Raw genomic sequence first — 18,831 nt, forward strand, 5'->3', positions numbered from 1 at the left:
GGAGGAGAGACAGTGAACCGGTAATTTCGGGTGTCATTGCTGAGCTGCGTGCCATAAAGAAAGAGTGACAGCCCCCCTGCGGGGCCACCAGTTAAAACAGACGGTCATGGCACAGAAATATCTAATAGGAAAGGAGGAAACTACTAGCTGTTGAACCCCTTGCACGCCCTTCTGGACTTGAAATGCACAATATTAGTTAATCCTCGCAGCTACTCTAGGAGATTAATATTATCCCTTTTCCAGAAGGGGAAACTGAGACCTCACGTTAAATAGCCTGGGTGGTAGAACCGGAACTGGAATCCAGATTATCTCATGCTTTCCACTCCTCCAAGTTGTCTCCAAAGGCCATGACTATGGGGAATTATGGTTGCTGTAAGGAGTAGGTGGTAGTGTATCATATCAATGCACATGGGAGACCAATCAGCAAGGTCTAGAAGTTGGGGGTACCCTACATGCAAGAGTATTTGGAGGAGAAATTGATGCACTCATTCAACAAATATTTCCTGAACGGCTGCCAGATGCAGAGTTCACAAATGAATGAATACATGTGTGTGCATTTCTAAAAATGCCAAAGAGTAGATTTCCATCATATTCTGACAACTGGGGGTGCAAAATCTAAAGAAAAATTACCTAAAGGTACATATTTGTATGTAGAGAGAGAAAGAGAATTTGTAAGTTGTTGGAAGAATAAGAAAGAAATAACACATTTGAGGGAACTTCCCCCTGCCTCTGAAATGTTCTTCATTTCCTCATTTAACAATTGATTCACTGAAATTATATTGAGAAACCTATCAAAACTGATTATTTGAAAAGGATCCTACCTTTGAATACAAACTCTTATCTATTTGGATTTCCTGGAAATGTGCTCCATCGACCGAACAGGGGGGAAATGTCACTTTTTCCAGATTGTTACAAATTATGATAGAAGAGGTCCAAATATGTGAAGTGCAGTCTATCTTTAAACAGTGCAGTTTCAATCCCCAGATGGCTAGAATTCAATTTGTTAGCTCTTTTCAGTCTGTTACTAGCTATTCCAAAAATATATCTTGTAAGAGGCGTTTGTATCCATGCTTTTTCCTGACTATGGCCCCTAGTGGGACTACTTAAAAATCTGTTGTCAGTGCCACATTAATGTTTAGAATAATTATAGCTAAAAAGACCTTTCCCCTTCAACAAAGAATAGTTCTCTCCTAAGAGCTGATTAAATTTTTATGAAATGGAAAGTTGAGCTCAGGATGTTGGAGGAGATAATCGGTGTTATCATAGTTTTGCCTCTTTTCAGAGGCGATCACTGAGGAAGGCTGAGGAACAGGGCTATCTAGGAAGGAGATACATAGCTTGCCATCAACAAAGACAGTGAGGAGGGGACCACAAGGCAGGTGTGATTAAAAAGCAACTGGATATAAATAATCCTAAACTTCTGGCCTAATTTTAGCTCAGTTCACACAGCCACAGTAATTTCTGGTATCACATTTAATAATTTTCTAACAAAAGCTGAGTTTCCTTCTGTTTCAGGGTCTTAAAACCATCCTAATTGGTCAATTAACATTTTTTAATGAGCCTTCAAAGATTTGGTAAAAACAACGTGGATATTTGAAAGAGGCCTTGGCCTCGGACCGGCTGAAAAAGAAAGTCAACCAGATGTCATTTCATACATCTGCTGGACCATTAAATGGTCCCCAGATAAAGAGCTGGCAGGTCAATTATTTCCTACTGCTGCTTGAGTACCTTCTCCTGCCGTACTCCCCGGGGGTGATGGTGGGCTGGTTACTCTGCACCTGCTCTCCTCCACTCCCCCCCTCATCCTAGCTTGGCCCCTGCCTGCCTGCCTCACTCTGCCTGCAGAGGCCGAGCCTTGCAGAGCCTTGTAGACTGCAGTACTCGAACTCCCTTGTTGAACCAGAAAACAGGAGAAGGGAAAGGTGGGGTAGTTCTGCCCTGTTCCCGCTCTGCCTTAAACACTGCCTCCTGGGCAGAACTGTGGCCCCTGCAAGACGTTGGCTTTCATGCTGGCCCCCACCCGGGTTAGTGTAACAACCTTTTCTTTTACTTTGGGCCCTAGAGGTGGTAGATTTGTGCTCCCATTGCTTCTCCATTCCTTGTGCCTTAACTTCCCCACACTTCATTTGAACCCCTAAAGTGAATTCTATTTCCTGCTGGGCCCCTGACCGACTGACTATATCAGTGGACAGGCTGTCTTTTGAAATTCATGGCTTTCCTTTCTGCTGGGGGAACACTTTCCAAAAGCATCTGCTGCATTAGCTGTTTTAATTCACAAACTATTTGACTTTCATGTAAGGGAATAATGAAGAGATGATAGCAAAAAAAATTTAGCAAACTCTGAGAACATGATCTTAAATTTCACAATTCCACCTCATTTGGTTTGAATCCTTGCTCAATCTTTCCCTATTCCCCTTTTCAACTCCAAGCCAGCTGGAGAGGCCAACCTTTAGCCTTAGCTTGTGGGTCACTCTGCCATGTTCTGCCAATCTAAAGCCAGAGGTGGGTGGGACTCCCACTTATTAGCTGCCTTGGTCCCTGAGGAAACAAGATTCTCTGAATTTGGATCCCAGCTCCCCTTTTAGAACAGAAAACTAGCCTATAAATTCTCTTATTTGAATTTTAAAATTTAGTACCTCAGTCATTGGAAAATGGGAGTACTGTGCACTATTCTGAGAATTTACCTCTGCCTTAAATTAGTACATCCCAACTAGAATAAATAAGCCCTCGAAAACTATTCTGGATTGCACAGGTAGAATAGGACATGTAACTTTACTGCTGGAATAAATTAGTTGGTGGGAATCAAATTAAGTAGTTTTTTAAACATTTTAGAAAAAACCTAAAAGCTGATACACGCTTTAACTAAGACAGACATATAGACATGTGAAAGGCTTTCCCATGGGATGATGTAGCTGCTAGCTGTAAGACAAAAAACAAAGGAAGAACAAATTAGGAAAGGAATGTTCTTATGCTTATTTTTTTTAACTCTGTATAATGATCACAGTACATAGTGAATAACAAGGAAGTTAGGGAAATTATACACAAGCATCTGAATCTATTGTCAAGACCACATTAGTCACTTCCCAGAGATGATGTTTTAGAGACCTCACCAGGTCTAGACATGGAAATCCAATATCCAGCCAACCTAAGTGGGATCTTTTGTTTTTCTTTCATTTTTTTTCCCTTTATTCTTTTGTGAGCATTTGTGTGCCCGCCATAGAGATTAAGAAATAAAATATTGCCTATATATATATGTATATATACATATGTGTGTGTGTGTGTGTGTGTGTGTGTGTGTGTGTATATCTTTCCTCAATCACATTCCCCTCTTTTACCCTTAAACGACCTGATTTCTGGGACACCCAGGTGGCTCAGCTGGTTAAGCATCTGCCTTCGGCTTGGGTCATGATCCCGGGGTCCTGGGATCGAGTGCCATGTCAGGCTCCTTGATCAGCTAGGAGCCTGCTTCTCCCTCTGCCTCTCTGCCTTCTGCTCCCCTGCTTATTCTCTCTTTTTCTCTCTTTGACAAATAAATAAATAAATTTTTTTAAAAAGACCTGATTTCTTAGATTTGCATTCATATCTTGTACTTTTCTTTATATGTGCATGTCCCTACATAACATACAGTATAATATTATTTTGCATGTTTCTAAATGCAGTATATATGTAGTGCTTCTGCTCTGCAGCTGGCTTTTTTCCTCAATATTATATTTAAAAGATTGATTCATGATTGAAGATCTTCACTTATAGAGATTTGTCCAAACTCTCTCCAAAGTTTCTACACTATTTGCCCTCATTTGGTTCATTCTTTACAGATTCAAATTTCCTTGTTTCAACTAACAAATTTTCAAAACCTCCTTGCTGTTTGCTAATGACTCTGATAGGCGATGAAGCTCCAATGATGAACAAGCCACTATTCCAGTTCTCAAAGAGCTCACAGTGATCTGAGAGGCAGGAGTGCAAATTAAGAACTGTGATAGCATGTCCCACATGCTCTAATGAGATATGTGCAGAGGGGCATGGGAACACAGAGGAAAAGCAACTGAGTCTGAGACTAAGGAAAGGACTTGTAAATGATGGAAGGGAGAAAGACACCCCAAGCTTCTAATGCAAAGTCAAGGTGATCAAAAGAAAGGTATATTTGGGAGAGAAAGGAAATCTATACTTTAAGTACAGCAGAGGGAGCCCAGTTTAAGTTGACCCTAAAGGACAGGTTGGTGTTGGATTAGGAAAAAAGAGCCTTGTACATCACGCTAAAGAATTTTATGGACTCATGTAGGCAATGGATGAAGAGCCACTGGGAGTTTTGAAGTAGACTAGTAGTAGTATAAGGTTTCTTAAAATTAATTCTGGTAATAAAGAATGAACTGGAAGGGAGAAAGTCTGGTGACCCAGAGAGGAGGGTGGAGATAATTATAATAATCCAGGAGAGAAACATCAAGGTCCTAAACTAAATAGTGGCAGTGGGAGCAAGGGGGAAGACTCATCTTGGTAAGCATCTCAGAGGTAGAGTACAAACTCTCTGAGGCACAGCATACAAAGGGTGGGAGAACGTGGGAACAGTCTAACCCAGGTGGAGGCAATGAGAGGCACTTTGTGTAGAGAGAATTTTAAAACAATAATAAAACTTGCTGAACCACAGTCTGCTTTTTATTATCCTCATGTGCCAGCATTTCTAAACAATGTCAATGAGAAAATTCTCCTCCCTTAAAAAATCTTTTGTTGTCTAAGTTCTACGCAGTTGCTGTGGTTACTGTTGAGTTTAAATAATATAACAAATATGTCAGCTTCAAATTAGCACATTCCAATTACTTAACCTTTAATAAACATTGCATTCTACACAGAAATTAATTCGGGGAACTTCCAGTCCTACAGTCCCCCTAGTACAGATGGAGGTATTAGTTTAGAGAGTAAGTTTATAACAGTTCAGAATTGTGTAAGGCCTTTCTGACTTGAGACTCAAGCTCTGCAGCACTCCATCTGTCTCCATTTAAGCCATGGATTTGAGATAAACAATGAGAGTACAGTGGTTGTGAAAAGGAAGAGACAGAACTTGGGTACTTAAATGTTATTCTGTGTGCAAACCATTTTCTGATCTTTGCAGAGTTCATTCTTTGTAAGCATTTCCAAAACTTACATTACTGCCAAATGTATTGATAAAATTTAAAAGTATCACTCCATTACTTTTTCCTTTTACGTTCTATCGTCTCTATCTGAGATATCATATAAGAAGAAAAATAGATTTGGGAGAGCATATAATAAGGTTACTATGGGACGCATTCAACTCCATGTGCCTACAGACCTGGAGATGGACTTGTCTAACAGGCACTTGGAAACAAGAGCAGTGTGGCATAAAAGAGCGAGATCAGGGACACGTAGAGGGACTTGGGAGTCACCAGAATATAGAGGGAGGATGAAACTGTGGGAGAGGATGCCATCACAAAGTGTGTCGATAGAAAAGAGTTGTAAGGAGGTGATCCTGCAGAACATCAACAGCGTGGAGGCAACAGAGGAAGAGGAGCAGCCCTCCCTTCCTGCCACTCCCCCCACCCCCCAAAATACTAAGAAAGATAAGCAGGAGAAAAACCTGAAGACAGAGTTGTCCTGGAAACCAAGAGAAGAGAGAATTTCAAGGACAGAATTTCAAGCATGTTAAGTACTAGAACGAGAACAAGTAAGACTGGAAAAGCAAAGCCACAAAGACATCAGACGGCAGCTTTATCAGCTCTGCCCTGGGTCCTCTGACAGCTCCTCGGTGGCACAATGGAGACAGAAGCCAGGCAACGGACAGAGCCAAGGGTTGGCATGAAGAAAGCAGAGCCAGTGTAATTGAATTCTCTCCCACTCTTGAAGTTTGGCTGAGCAAAAGAGGAGGAGAATGAAAGGGAGGTAGAACTGACGGAAGGTGTTCTTAGAATCTGAGCCCCAGGGAAGAAGTCACAGCTCATCCAACACAGGACCCAGGACCTAATTATGCTCTGCCTCTCACCCCTGTGGGTGCAAGTTGCTGGATGCTGTGTGAGAGAAGGAGGCCAGGTAGTGGCATGGGGTCAGGTGGATGGGTCCCAGAGCACAGAGAGAGGGCTCATCTCTTCTAATATGAGGAGTTCCATCCTCTCTGAGATGAGCAGAGGAAATTAGAATGAGTCAAGATTAAGATGAGGGACACCTGGGTGGCTCAGTTGGTTAAGCGTCTGCCTTCAGCTCAGGTCATGATCCCAGGGTCCTGGGATTGAGCCCTGCATTAAGCTCCCTGCTTAGTGGGGAGCCTGCTTCTCCCTCTGCCCCTATCCGCCCCACCCCCCATGCTCTCTCTCTCTCAAATAAATAAATTAAATCTTTTTTAAAAAAAGGATTAAGATGAATCTTTACAGATAGTACGAGATTTTCCACCCAATGACCTCTATTTTCTCATTGAAAGAAGAGGCAAGGTTATCTACTGAGAATAAATGGGTACAGTAGAGGTTTGGGATGTATTTCTCCTTTCCTACTAATTCACAGTAGCATTTCTTCAGTGACGCATAAACCCATGAGGAAGAGCGTAAGGAAAGAAAAGCAGGACCGCCAGTGCTTTGTGCTTTGCATCTTGAGTGATCCAGGGTAAGCATAGCACTGAGGGACTGTGAGGACTTCATGACAGGAGAGGCACATTTATTAGCAAAGGAAGCTGATGGAACATCCCAACCAGTCAACCTGCCCAAGGAAGCACTACTGTCTTCCCTGGGAGCACTGAAAGGAAGCCACTGTAAGTTTATAGACAATTAAGCTTCCCACTTCCTTGTGAAAAGAAAAAACAATTTAGTCAGACATTTGCAAGACTGTGGGCCATTAAAGGGTGATGACCAAATTGGAATGTCTATAAAAAGCACTTAACTCCGTGCCTGGTGTCGGTCAATAAATATTAGCTGTTATTATTCATAAAAACCCAGTGGAAGATGACAGAAATGTCTGTCATCTCACAGCATTGATTCCTGCCAAGTGGTGAAGGAGTCATGTAAAAATCCCCCAAATGCCTGTAACTCTGAAGTCATTTCTCTCTGCTTGTTCTTCTAGCCCTTCTACACCACATCTCTTCCTTTCTTGGAAATGTGTCTATGGCATTTGCCCCAGTAAATTAAATAAAACTGAGTCAGTTTTGAGATATTAAAAAAAAAAATCTGGTCAAGGCTATGTTGTGTAACTATAGCTTGGCAGGCGGGGAGTGAAAAGAACAAGTTACGTGAGATGATGTGATGAGGACCCAGAGCAGAAAGCCAGATGTTAGCAGATTTTTTTCAAGAAAATCAAAGGAAAAAAGGCACCACTAATGCTCCATTATGTTATATAAGCGCAATCACTACTACAAATGAGCAACTTACAAAGTATTTAAAGTAACTTTTCCAGGAGACAATTAAAGAAATTTTCATCAGTATTAATGAACATAATCATCCCTGAATCCCGCACTTCGAAAAGAAAATCTTTATGGCTTTAGGGCTCTAAACTTTCTCGTTTGATCCTTTTGGTTATACGACTAGAGAGAACCAAGGGTGGCAAGTACCTCATCACAGCCCGAGTCTGTTGGTATCTCCAGTCCGAGTAACATTGGACCAAGTACAGGGTTTGGGAATAGTTAGTTGAGATCTTCGGGTGGAACACTGATTGCCCTGCCCAAGAGAATTCTCAAAAAGCCCATAAAAAGTACTGGAGAATAGCCACACTAAATGCGACGTAAATGCTGTGATAAATACCTCCCCCCTTTACAGAATTAAAGGACCTGGATTAACTCCGGTCCAGACAGCTCTGTGCTTCTCAGAATTCCTCAGAACCAGATCCTTGTCTCTGTCTCACTGGTGATTACGAGAGCTGGAGTGTTTTGCACGCCGTCCAAGGCATGGCAGACACAGGTCCCAAGCAATGAGCTCAAACATAGCTCCAAGAGCCCACTGGGAGAAACAGTTTGTGTTCAGCGATGCCTTAGCTTTATTCTGCCAATTATAAGAAGAAATGCCTTCCAACTGGATAAGTCTCTGAAGAATGTTGAAACCACTTTCCTAATCAAGCTATGGTGAAATCGCTGTCAAAATCTAAAACTTAACTTCACCTATTGAAATGCGGGGAATTTCAATTACGCAAACAAGAACTTAAAAAGACCCATGGGATGATACATGGGGAACTCTGTCCACATTCAAGTAAAATTGATCAAGAAGTCAACTTTTGCTAACTACTACACGTTGCATAGTGCCTTTAACTGATTTTGGCACTTTGACATAAACTTTGTATATGAACAAACAGGATGTGTTAAGCCCTCCCTGAAAAAATACAGAGTCAAACGTTACCAATAGCTTAATTTAAGACTGCTTTCCCACCCAGATACCTTATCTTTTATTTTTATAGACACGGAAAAGATGGCCTGTGAGATGCCTACCCAGGTAATAAATTCATATGTTCTCAGAAGTCACTCCTCCCCAGCAAAGGCTAAATTGTTATTTCTGAATACATTAAATTGAACCATTGGTCCCTATTAAAAGGCCCCTGAATACTGATTCTTAGGTCTGCCTAAGTTTTAAGCAGATGGAAGTCAGCATTGTGCAAGACCCACAGACTCAGAGTAAAGGCACAAAGGTTTAGCTTTTAAGTGAGCATAATACTCAATCTTAAGGTGACTTTTATTATTCACTTTAAAAAAATGAAATTCTCTAAAACTAAAACTAGAGCTAAAATCATTGTTGCCTGGAAATGAGGAGAAAAGTGAACTCATTATATACATACATCAGCAGAAAGAGAATTGGATGTGGGCTGTTAAATCTGAAGAACACTAATTTGGAAGGTAACAATGACTCTGGACACAAGTGAATAAATTCAGAGAGGTTTTTGGTTTGGGGTGTTTTTGTTGTTGTTGTTGTTGTTGTTGTTTTAATGCTTTCCACATTGAGCCTCAGTAAATTAAAGCAAAAGCTAATGAATCAAAATTCTAGAAGTCTAATTCAGAAAGCAAGATGAATCAACCATGAGAGACTGTGGACTCTGGGAAACAAACTGAGGGCTTCAGAGGGGAGGAGGGTGGGGGAATGGGATAGGCCAGTGATGGGTAGTAAGGAGGGCACGTATTGCATGGTGCACTGGGTGTTATACGCAAATAATGAATCATGGAACATTGCATCAAACACTGGGGATGTACTGTATGGTGACTAATATAACAAAATAAAAATTATAAAAAAAAAAAGAAAGAAAGATGAATCGATATTTGTAAAATGTTTGCAAATCCCTAGTTGAAGACACGAAGCGAATTTCTACAGTGATCCCCCTGCCCTTGTGCAGTATTTTGCTTTCCGTGGTTTCAGCTACGTGCAGTTAACCTCCATCCAGAAGCAGATGATCCTCCTTCTGATGCATTGTCAGAAGGTCAACAGTAGCCTGACGCTAGGTCTCAATGCCTACGTCATTCACTTCACTGCATCTCTTCACACAGGCATTTTTTCATCTCATATCATCCAAAAGAAAACAGGTGAATACAGTACAATAAAATATTTTGAGAGAGAGAGAAAGGTCACATTCACATAACTTTTCTTACAGTATGCTGTTATAATTGTTCTATTTTATTATTAGTTATTGTGGTTAATCTCTTACTATGCTTAATTTATAAATTAAACTTTATAACATATAACATTAACATTCATGGGTGTGTATATATAGGAAAAACCATAGTATGTATAGGGTTCAGTACTATCTGTAATTTCAGGCATCCACTGGGGGTCTTAGAATGTATCAACCACAGATAAGGGGGGGGGACTACTATATTATAGGTCAGATGTTATTAGAATAGGTGCAGGGCTGTAGAGTGTGCTCTTTATAATGGAATTTTATTATAATTAATTCATGGACATTTGTTGCAGCTGGAGATTAGGGTCTGATTTTCTCCGAGAGAGATCTAAAGATGGGTCTCACATGACAACTTCAGACTCTTCCTAAATTTGATCAATTTTTGCCATTGTTTGTTTTAATGGATGGTTGGGGACCTCAGGTTCCTAAAGAAAATCTGAAGGTTCTAGAGATTCAATATCTATGCAAAAGTAGTGACTTTGAGCCAATTAATTAGCTCCTCTGTGACAATATTTGGAAAACCTAGTGAGATTTTTGTGGATTTTTGTGAACATTTTTAACCTAAAATGGTATTACTTAGCTTGAGTTTACTATAAGGGATGCAGACTGGACTATACCTCAAAAAAGCATGACTTCAGAATCTTAAGAAAATTTTAAAAATGTCCTGTATGATGAAAATATTGTTAGTTTCAGTCACTGTTATCTCATATGAAGAATCATATGAGGACAAAAACTATCAATCAGCGGTATAAATGTTATCCTCCTTGTTAAGAAACAATCTCACTTTGTTATATTATCTTGTGATTATATGACGGACCTCTGGAAATAATGCCTTCTGCAATAATATCAACATACACTGTCATTCCCAGGTCCTTTAAATATAAGTGGCACGTGAGTAATTTCTTCCTTAAGTTCCATCTAATTCTAATTTCTAAAAATGTAAAATTAGTCAAGTACACACACATTGATTTTTACTCAAAGCCAGACACCATACTGATGATAACAAAGTAAGCAAATGGCAATCTTCACTTTTATTCTTTGAAGCAGAAGTAAATGTCATTGATTAATCCAATCAGTGTTCAAGCGAGGGACAAGCTGTAATAATATAGTAGCTAATAACGGAGAGCTATAAAAAGTCTACAAATGATTTAGTGGAAAGTAATTGGTTAAAATGACAATTGGGCTAAATAAATTGTTCAGTGTAGATATTCCCATTCAATGATTTTCATATATTAATGACTTTATATATTTTAAGCACATATCTTTTTTTAAGAATTTTTTTCTGGAGTTTAAAGGAAAGATTTTACATTTTTATCCATTTCAGCCTGCTATGGACTGTTTGTAGCAGCAAAAATTTGGAAATAACCTAACTGTCCAACAAAAGGGGTTGGGTTAATACATAGTAATTGTATACCAGATGGTTAAGAGCTCAAACCCAGGACTCAAACGAAGGATCTAAATCCTAGGTCCGCCATTTCTCGTCTGTGTTACTTGGCTGCATAACAAACCCTAATTCAAAGACTCATCTATAAATTATAGGTGACAGCTATTACCTTCATAGGGCTATTGTGGGCTAACATGAGAGAAGGATACAAAATGACCAAGGCAGTGACTTAAACGGAGTATTTATGTTCAATTAATTAAAGGTTCAATTAAATAATTTTTTATCCTTCCTTTCTTTTCTTTTTTTCTTTCTTTCTTTCTTTCTTTCTTTCTTTCTTTCTTTCTTTTTCTTTCTTTTCCTCTCTTTCCTTCTTTCTTTTGTTTTTATGAGAAGCAGCATGTTACCACAGAGAAAGAACAAGATTTAGATCTGTCTGACCTCAGTATAAAGCTGTGTGACACTGGAAACATTTTTCATCTTCTCTGACCAGCAGTTTGTTCAATTCCAAAACGCAGATACTTATACCTAATGCACAGAGTTGTTACAAAGAGCAAATACCATAATGTGGATGAAGCACTTATAATACTTGGCACATAGGCCCTCAATAAATAATAACTATGCTTAATTATCTTCATAATTATCATCATTATCCTTGTTATTGTTATTAATTTTTAAGGCCCGCACCAACTCAGGCAGTATAAGCCCTCTGAATGCTCTTAGTTCAGCCACCCATGTGTTTATACAGTTGTATACTATAGGTTGGGTCTTCTCATATGGGCAAAAGTGTTCCGTGTGGCATCTAAAAATTGATTATAACACTTCTCTTGCTCACACACACATATATCAACATAAACACCATCTTCGTTTAATAAATTCTGGAGAATATTCCAAAAGAAGTCAGGCAGACATTCATTTTCTCTGTGGGAAGACCACTCAGCTTTCAAAATCTCTAAATAGCACAGGTCTTAGGATAACTAAGCCAAGAGATTGCTAACCAGGAACAAAACTATAAATAACTCTGCTCTCATTTTTGAAATTATCTACCTGTTAATATTATAACAAAGGTGAGTTTCGCCAGTTCCTATAGAATTTCAAGAAGAGATTTAGTAAAAATTAACAGAACTTTCTGGAGCCATGACAAAACATTTCTACATAAAAGGAACAACATTATATAGCTCTTCCTTGAGGATACTCAAACTTCTCTTGAACCACTTAAGAATTTTAATTTGCCATTCTGAGAAATCCTCTAAGATTCTACCACACAAAGGGTCCAAGGTATCCAGTGCACATATTAGTGGCATCAGAAGCTCCCATGCCCAGGGCTTCCATTAGCCTATATGGTACCTTTACACAAATTTAAAAATGGCGCCTCCCCCCTGGATAGATGAATTAGAAAATAGAATCTTTCAGGTGTACAAAGCCCAGCAGGAATGAAGTTGGCTGGTTTCCGCCCCACCTCACCCTCTTCACAGGGTGTTCCACATGACCCTATCCCTGGCTTCCTTTTTCTTCCCATCTCCCACAGTTTAAAAGACTGGAGCCAAGGCCATTTCATACAAGGTCAGAGCCTTAGCCTGGGGAGTGGATAAGTGGATAATGACAGACTCTCTGGGTGAAGTCACCTCCTAAACTTGGCATAACATAAAGATTTCATTGAGCACGGTCCAGTCTTAGCAGTGGCTGCCTGGACTGTGTTGAAAAAGATTGGAGACCAAATCCAGCCCTAGTAGGGAGCTGTGGGTATATTAGCAGCATAAGCCATTGGTTTCCAACAGCACATATGCTTCGGATTTCCTATCTTGGTCCAAACTGTTTAAATCACAAGGATTCGTTGAGCAATTAACATGAACCAGGCACTGTGAGATGCTTTAGAGCAATCCTTAATCACACATTGGAATCTTCAGGGGACTTTAAAAAATAAAAAAACAAAAATAGATCCTTGTAATTTTTCTGTAACTCTAAAGCTATTCTAAAATACAGAATTTACCAAAAATTTGTTTTTGCTATTGTTATTTGGGATTTTTTTCTGTGTTGTGCAATTTTATTTTTGTTCTTTGAATATGAATCTCTCGATTTAGCCAAGTCCTCAAGGACATAAAGGATTAACTACTGTCATATTCAAAATGATGCATTTATTCAGGGCAAACCTTAATTTTCTTTGTCTCCTTTAGATGAAAGAGCAGCAAGAATACCTTAAAGACCTGAACTAGCATCAGTTTAGAGCAGCCTTACTGAAACTAGATACCTTGGGCCAGAGGCAGGTCCTTACTATTGTTGATGATACAGGTAGATCTTCTCACGTTCTGTTTCCAGGCATCACTACCGGACTCCCTGCCACCACCAGTATGCTTTTCCCCTTCTAATACACCTCTAATCTCTGCCCCACTCATTGGGATTCATAGAAACAGAAACAGGAATGGTGGTCACAGGGGCTGGGGAGTAGAGAAAATGGAGAGAGGCTGGTCATAGGGTACAAACTTCCAGTTACGAGATTAACAAGTTCTGAACACCTAACGTACAGCCCAATGACTATAGTTAATAATACTGTATTATATACTTGAAAGTTGCTGAGAGAGTACATCTTAAATGTCCTCATCACAAAAAAGAAATGGTAATTATGTGACACGATGGAGTTGTTAGCTAAAGCTATGCTGGTAATCATTTTGCAATACATACAGGTATCAAATCAACACATTGTACTCCTTAAATTTATGCAATGTTAAATGTCAATTATTATTTCAATAAAGCCAGGGGGAAAAGGAATAATTAACTTAAATAAGTAATTTTTAAATACGATTTTTATTTTATAAAAAATACAGGTTTTTTCGTTCCTCTGTCAAAATTTCTGAATAAGAGGCTCCCCACATGTTCATGAATTGGTCAGTCAGCACAGAAAGCACTGTTTTGGAAGCTACTGAGATAAGTAATACTAGGCCCTCGCTATTCTTATCCATTCCTCCGATAATTAAAACCCTCTTCATGTCAAACTGCAGGATGCAACATACTCAAGGTTCATCAAATCAATCTTATACCTTATAACAAGGATATATTTTTAAATAAAATAAAGAAGTTTCAGGTACATGGCACATAAGTTAATTATTGCTTTGTGAATCTTTTTCTGATATATATGTATATCCTTATATATTTACATACATATATGTATATCTGTGTACTGCATCACCATTAAACATGCATTTTTTTTTAATTTTATATTTAAGTAATCGCTACACCCAGTGTGGGGCTTGAACTTACAACCCCAAGATCAAGAGTCACATGCTCTACTGACTGAGCCAACCAGGTCCGCCCCAAACATGTATTTTTAATATTTTGAAACAAAATTCAAAAACACATGAACTTAGATGGTCTAAATTAAATGCTTCCTGCTGCAGTTTTAGCACTTTCCCTCTCTATTATTCCCTAGTGGAAATTGAGAAAAAGGTTTCCTATTAACCACAAATTCTCCATTATAAACTATCAGTCAGTCCCCTCTCAGCCTTACTTTCTCTCACTTAGAAAGATGGAATTTCTTCGCCTTTTCTTTAATGGACAAACGTCATTATTCTCTTTTAAACTACCTCCCAATTGAATATATTAGACTTTAGTTTTTGGGTCTAAACTGGTGGTGTTTTTATGCTGTGAATAATGTCTAGGGGTTCTTTCTTCACAGAGAAAAAAAGCAAGAGGAAATGGGTTTGCACAGCAGTCAGAGGGACTTCAGCCAGATACAATGAAAAATTTCCTGGTGGCCAAGATAATACAAAGTACAATGAGTCAATGAAATGGGGGGAGAGGCTGATGTGAAATCTACTCTGTAAGTTTGTGGAAACAACCCAGATTCTTATCTGTCTGGAATTCTTTAGAAGTCAATCTGTCTGATGGGCAGGGAGTGGACTTCCAGGTCTATAATGCCCTTGCTGCCTTGCGTCATGAAGACTTTCTGAAGAAACATAAAATACATATTCACAGCTCCTATCCTATAAATCAGGAACAATCTCGCAAAGTTTCTCAACTGACATTGGCAGGGGGGGTGGGGGCAATTCATCGTTGTACAGGTTGACTGGTACAGGTGGACTGGCACATCGCAAGATGGTTTAACATTGCCACAACCCACTTGGCACCTCTGGGTCTAATGATTTCATCACTAGAATGAGGGAAAATAATACGTTCCTCACAGAGCTATGAGGATAAATGAAATACCGGAACAGAACCCACACAGGACCTGACAAGTATAAGAATTCATTAACTTCTCTACCCCTCCCTTTAAAATGTTAGGATCTGCAGAGAAACAATTTTTTAAGAGCCCAAGCATGAAAGACACATCTCTGAGTTGTTATGCTATAGCCAGTAATCTCTGAAACCGTACGTCTTTATTTCTAGGGAGCATGAAGCAATTCCTCACCCTCACTAGTTGTCATGGTTTGGTTTGGTTTGGTTTGGTTTGGTTTGGTTTGGTTTGGTTAGAAGACATTAGAAAATTTCTTTCTCCTTTACTGTTATTGAAAAATCTTATTCTTCCTTACAACATTAGGACAGTGTTAAAGATCTTCCTTTTCCCCTGAAAAGTTTTAAAAAATATAAAAAGGGGGGAATATAACAACAAAAAAAAGATACACATCACTGAATGGCAGTATAAATAGTTCATTCTAGTACATTTGGTAAAGAAATATTTAGATCGTTTAATAACCATCTCCTCTTATTTTATGTCAGAAAATACCGACCAAAAGAGGTTTTTTCAATAAAGAAAATATTTTTGTTGTGTCTGTTTCAGAAATGCGGTGCTGGATTCTTTCTCGCCCAGTCAGGAGAATGTATGCCCTGTGGCTGCAATGGTAACTCTGACGAGTGCTTGGATGGCTCTGGATTCTGTATGGTAGGTCGGGGCACCTGTCACTTTTCATATACTGCACTGGGCTTCTGCATCTCCAGTGGGGATCAAACATTCTTGCGCGTTTGAGCTCCCTAGGAAAAAGCTAATCGAGCTCTCTTTTTACTCTTCACCTTTTCCTCTAAGACACGTCATAGAAACTGCTGGTGATGGTAAGTGGCCATCAGGGCATAGGTATGACGTGGCATGTGCTCCTGGAGAGAACTGACCTAGCACCCTGGGCAGCTGGTTTCCTACTATAGACCAGTGGTGAAGGGATTGGAAACGGTACACAGAGGAGGAAATCATCCATCCAAATTCCTCTGTAATCGTATAGTTTGCCATATGTTTGGCTTCATTCCACATAAACCAGGAGAATAAAACGGTTGTTTCATAGCCTATTTTTACAACTTAAGATAGTTGGGTCTATAGATCAAGATTTGTCTAAAAAAAAAAAAGGTTTGAATCAAATAGCTAGTAAACATGAAAGCTTTGGCCTTATGGTCTTTGTAATTCTGTGTTTCAGCCCCCAGAAGACTTTTTTTTCCCCCTTAACTGGAATGAATTCCCCAAATAACTTGTTCTTCCGTTGAAGTATCATACAGACTTGTGGAGGAGACTGGGGAGCCTTCTAGCAAACAGGGCTTGCCATACCTTTTCTATGTTCACTGAATGGACTGACAGCTTTGTGAAAATGGCTATGGACATATTTGCCAGAAATGGCTTTAGTAGAAGTCCTTGGAGGCATTTTTAAAGACTTATGCGTTATGCTCATGGTTTCCTTCAGGACCTATCCCACACGGCAGGAAAATTAAGATTCTTCACAATCCTATGAGGCAGCAGAGGCTTTCCAAAACTGCAGGAGTATTTTTGCATAAACCACAAGAATTCTTAATTAAATACACCCTATTTACCTCAAAATTAGTATAATTATCCTTATTAAGCAGATCATTTTGATTATAAGTGGTCTCGAAGGTGTGCACACGGAGGTGCTATTCTACCCACTGTAAATGCATTACATTAAGATGCAAATTAGAACATTTCCTCTACTTTGAACCCAGCAGTTGCCGCTTTTCTAAAGACAGAATGTAGCGGCAAACACTGGACACAGCCACCTCTTTGTAGTGTTTGTTTAGTCCTGGTGTTTCTGTCTTCCCCGCCCCCCATCTTCTTAAATAACCGTTACATCCAGGATGTCCTCTGCAGTCCTGTAGGCACAGGCAGCTGCCAAAGCCTGCCCCTTTCTAATGCTTCCATCTCCGGTTTCCTGTTATTTTAATCCCAGTGACATTTGAAAAGAAAATCCCATGGATGCACTTGAACTAATAATGTACATCTCCGATAATTTGACCAATTAAAGGCTCTTTGTTATCTGTTTTTTTAAAATAGAAGACAATAGGGCCTGGCAGGCCCATCAGCTGCCATCAGGAAGCCAGTAAGATGGAAGACTGAAATAGAAGGGCAAAAAGTCCCTCCTGGGGCACGTGTGGTGATGAGCACTGGGTGTTACATGCAACTAATGAATCATTGAACACTGCATCAAAAACTAATGATGTACTATATGTTGGCTAATTGAACATCATAAAAAAATTTAAATTAAATTATTTTTTTTTAAAGATTTTATTTATTTATGTGACAGAGAGACAGCCAGCGAAGAGAGGGAACACAGCAGGGGAGTGGGAGAGGAAGAAGCAGGCTCCCAGCGGAGGAGCCCGATGTGGGACTCGATCCCCGAACGCCGGGATCACGCCCTGAGCCGAAGGCAGACGCTTAACGACTGCGCTACTCAGGCGCCCCCTAAATTAAATTAAATTTTTAAAAAGTCCCTCCTGCTAGTGCCTGTGAAGAGCTATGACAAAGAACAAAGCCACTCTTCTTATGGTGACTTTTCAGAATACGAACTGTCGTGGTTTTCTCTCTGACCTAAACATGAGCTCTGAGGGAGACGGTCCTCACATGATTCCTTCACAGCTCCTGGGCATATAAAGTTCTAACAAAAGTTTGGGAATGGACCGGGGTATGAACTCTTATGCCCACTCAAGGAAACTGCCCATCTTCCTGCAATTACTTTGTTCTAAGACAAAATATTTTAAAAAGAAAGAAAGAAATAGCCATCCTACTCACCCTAATGGTGAACCCCCCACCCCAACTCTACCCAGACGGAAATAGCTTTTCTCCCTGATTGAAGTAATATATGCTCAATGTAAAAAACAAACAAAACAACAATACAGCTATGTACTGTACATGAAATTCAGAGTGAAAATGACCCACAATCTTATCCCCCAGAGCTAAATATAGATATGTATATTCTTATAAATTTAATTTAGAAAAACAAAAACAGGATGTAATTTGTACTGAATTTAATGTAAGTAGTGAGCAGAGAGGTTTGCCAACATAGAAAGAACATTTTGCCACTTAGGTGGTAAATATATTGCCAATGGCGTCCCACTGGAATCAAACTCAGATCTTCCTGTTTCCTTTGGCGTCCCTGTCCGGCCTCCTGGTGGAGCTGGGTAGGTTATCAGCTCCTGCCCTGTAGCTCTTCCATCCAGCTCATCCTGTTCTCAGGGCACCAGAGAAGAAGCAGTGACTCTGAGGAATACCTCCTTGCAGTCTACTGTGGGCCTGAGTCTTCATCAGTTCTTAAAGTTTGCCTGCCTAACTCATTTCTCCCATCTTCCATACACAGCCAAAAATAAAAGCCTTCTTTCTTACTTCATTTTCATTTTGTTTTTATTTTGAAGGCTTATGATGCCTCCCTCCACCTTGCCCTCCCCCAGTTGTTTCTAATTCTTCCTTCATTCCAATGTCCAATTTCGATTTGACCTTATATTTTATAGACTGATTTTAAGGAACTAAGCCATTTGACAATAAAATATAGAATAGACAAACTTATGCTACCATTTTAGACATACCAAAGAAGCTTAGAGGTGTCTTCACAGAAGGGATGCTAACTCTTCGAATGCAGAAAAGTGGCTAAGTGAAAAGTGGCTTCATGAATGAA

At 39.6% G+C, this 18,831-nt stretch overlaps 1 protein-coding gene across 4 annotated transcripts in view; it reads left to right on the top strand.

Moving 5' to 3' along the window:
* Nucleotides 1–18,831, top strand: part of LAMA4 (laminin subunit alpha 4) — a 138,454-nt gene that overhangs the window by 21,180 nt on the left and 98,443 nt on the right. For all 4 annotated transcript variants that reach the window (XM_048226003.2, XM_026511614.4, XM_057311136.1 and 1 more), the window contains exon 3: nucleotides 15,732–15,833. In XM_048226003.2, coding sequence (XP_048081960.1) covers nucleotides 15,732–15,833 — 102 coding nt within the window. The remainder of the gene's footprint in view (nucleotides 1–15,731; nucleotides 15,834–18,831) is intronic.

This window comes from Ursus arctos, unplaced genomic scaffold (genome assembly GCF_023065955.2).
Source record: "Ursus arctos isolate Adak ecotype North America unplaced genomic scaffold, UrsArc2.0 scaffold_13, whole genome shotgun sequence".
In the NCBI taxonomy this organism is placed as follows: domain Eukaryota; kingdom Metazoa; phylum Chordata; class Mammalia; order Carnivora; family Ursidae; genus Ursus; species Ursus arctos.